Genomic DNA, 1,401 nt, shown 5'->3' on the forward strand with positions numbered 1-1,401 from the left:
TTTATAGAAGTGAAGTAATAAATAAATTGGTTGAAAGCAAGTAAAATCCATAGAAAAAGGTATGGAATGCAGAGGACAAAGTCTCAATCAGTGAGGATTTCTGAAAAGGAGAGAAAAGGAGCTGGGTGATGTAGTCTGTCATTAATAAGAGAATGAAAAGTCAAAGGGCTCAGAACAAATAGTTCAAAATTAGTCAGTCTTTTTTAACTTGCATCTGAGTCTTAACTGTCTCTTAGAGCTTTGAGATCAATATAATTCTTTTGAATGTGTTCCTAAAGGCTTGTATCACTTGTTTATTCCTCAGAGTATAAATAAAGGGGTTCATTACTGGGGCCACTGATGTTGCAAGGATTGACACCACCTTATTTGCAGCCACTCCTTCCTTTGAAGAAGGTTTGATATAGATGAAGATGCAGGTGCCATAAGTCATGGAAACAACAATCATGTGAGATGAACAAGTGGAAAAGGCTTTTTTCCTTTGCTGTGCAGAGGGGAATCTCAGAATTGTTCTGACAATATAGGCATAAGATAGAACCACCAATACTAAGGTGATGATGAGAGTCAACACAGCAGAAGCTAAAATCAGTTTGTCTATTAACTCTGTATCAGAACATGTGATCTCCAGCATTGGTGATGCATCACAGACAAAATGGTCAATGACATTGTCATCACAGAATTCGAGCTCAAGGCCCACACCAAGGGGTGGAATGATGATCATCAAGCCAGAGAGCCAACACCCTGCCAGGAACTGGTGACAGACTTTGTTGTTCATTATGGTTGCATAGTGCAGGGGTTTGCAGATGGCGACATAGCGGTCATAAGACATGGCAGCTAAGAGAAAAAATTCTGTGGCTCCAACTAGGATACCAAAAAATAATTGGGTGACACATGCATTATAGGTCACAGTATAGTCCCCTGTTGACATATTATATAGGAATCTGGGAATACAGACTGTTGTGAATGACAATTCTAAGAAGGAAAAGTTTCTAAGGAAAAAATACATGGGAGTTCTTAGGTGGGGATCCACCAAAGTAAGGGTGATGATGGTCAAGTTCCCAGTAACACTTAGCATGTAGGTAAGGAACAAAAAGACAAATAGCAGAACCTGCAGCTGTGGATCATCTGTCAATCCTTGAAGAATGAATATGGTTATCCTTGTGTGGTTTCTCATTCCTGATCTCTTTCTTTTGTTGTATCTGGGTGAGAGAGAGAGAGAGAGAGAGAGAGAGAGAGAGAGAGAGAGAGAGAGAGAGAGAGAGAGAGAGAGAGAGAGAGAGAGAGAAAGAGAGAGAGAGAGAGAGAGAGAGAGAGAGAGAGAAGCCAGCATGAATTAGCATTGTTATTTGGATATAGATGCTCAGAAGGCATTCTTATTTTCTTTTTTTCTTTCATTGGCAAAAA

The 1,401-nt window shown here is 39.8% G+C and overlaps 1 protein-coding gene across 1 annotated transcript; it reads right to left on the reverse strand.

Moving 5' to 3' along the window:
* Positions 1-232: 232 nt before the first annotated feature.
* Positions 233-1,171, reverse strand: LOC100031177 (olfactory receptor 6C2-like). The gene has a single exon (XM_001380463.3). It carries the CDS (start codon positions 1,169-1,171, stop codon positions 233-235), a length of 939 nt encoding a protein of 312 aa, XP_001380500.3.
* Positions 1,172-1,401: the final 230 nt, after the last annotated feature.

The sequence above is a fragment of the Monodelphis domestica genome, chromosome 5 (assembly GCF_027887165.1).
Source record: "Monodelphis domestica isolate mMonDom1 chromosome 5, mMonDom1.pri, whole genome shotgun sequence".
In the NCBI taxonomy this organism is placed as follows: Eukaryota; Metazoa; Chordata; class Mammalia; order Didelphimorphia; family Didelphidae; genus Monodelphis; species Monodelphis domestica.

Coding starts and splice junctions, on each gene's coding strand:
- LOC100031177 (XM_001380463.3), bottom strand. CDS start 1,171: ATGAGAAACCACACAAGGATAACCATATTCATTCTTCAAGGATTGACA.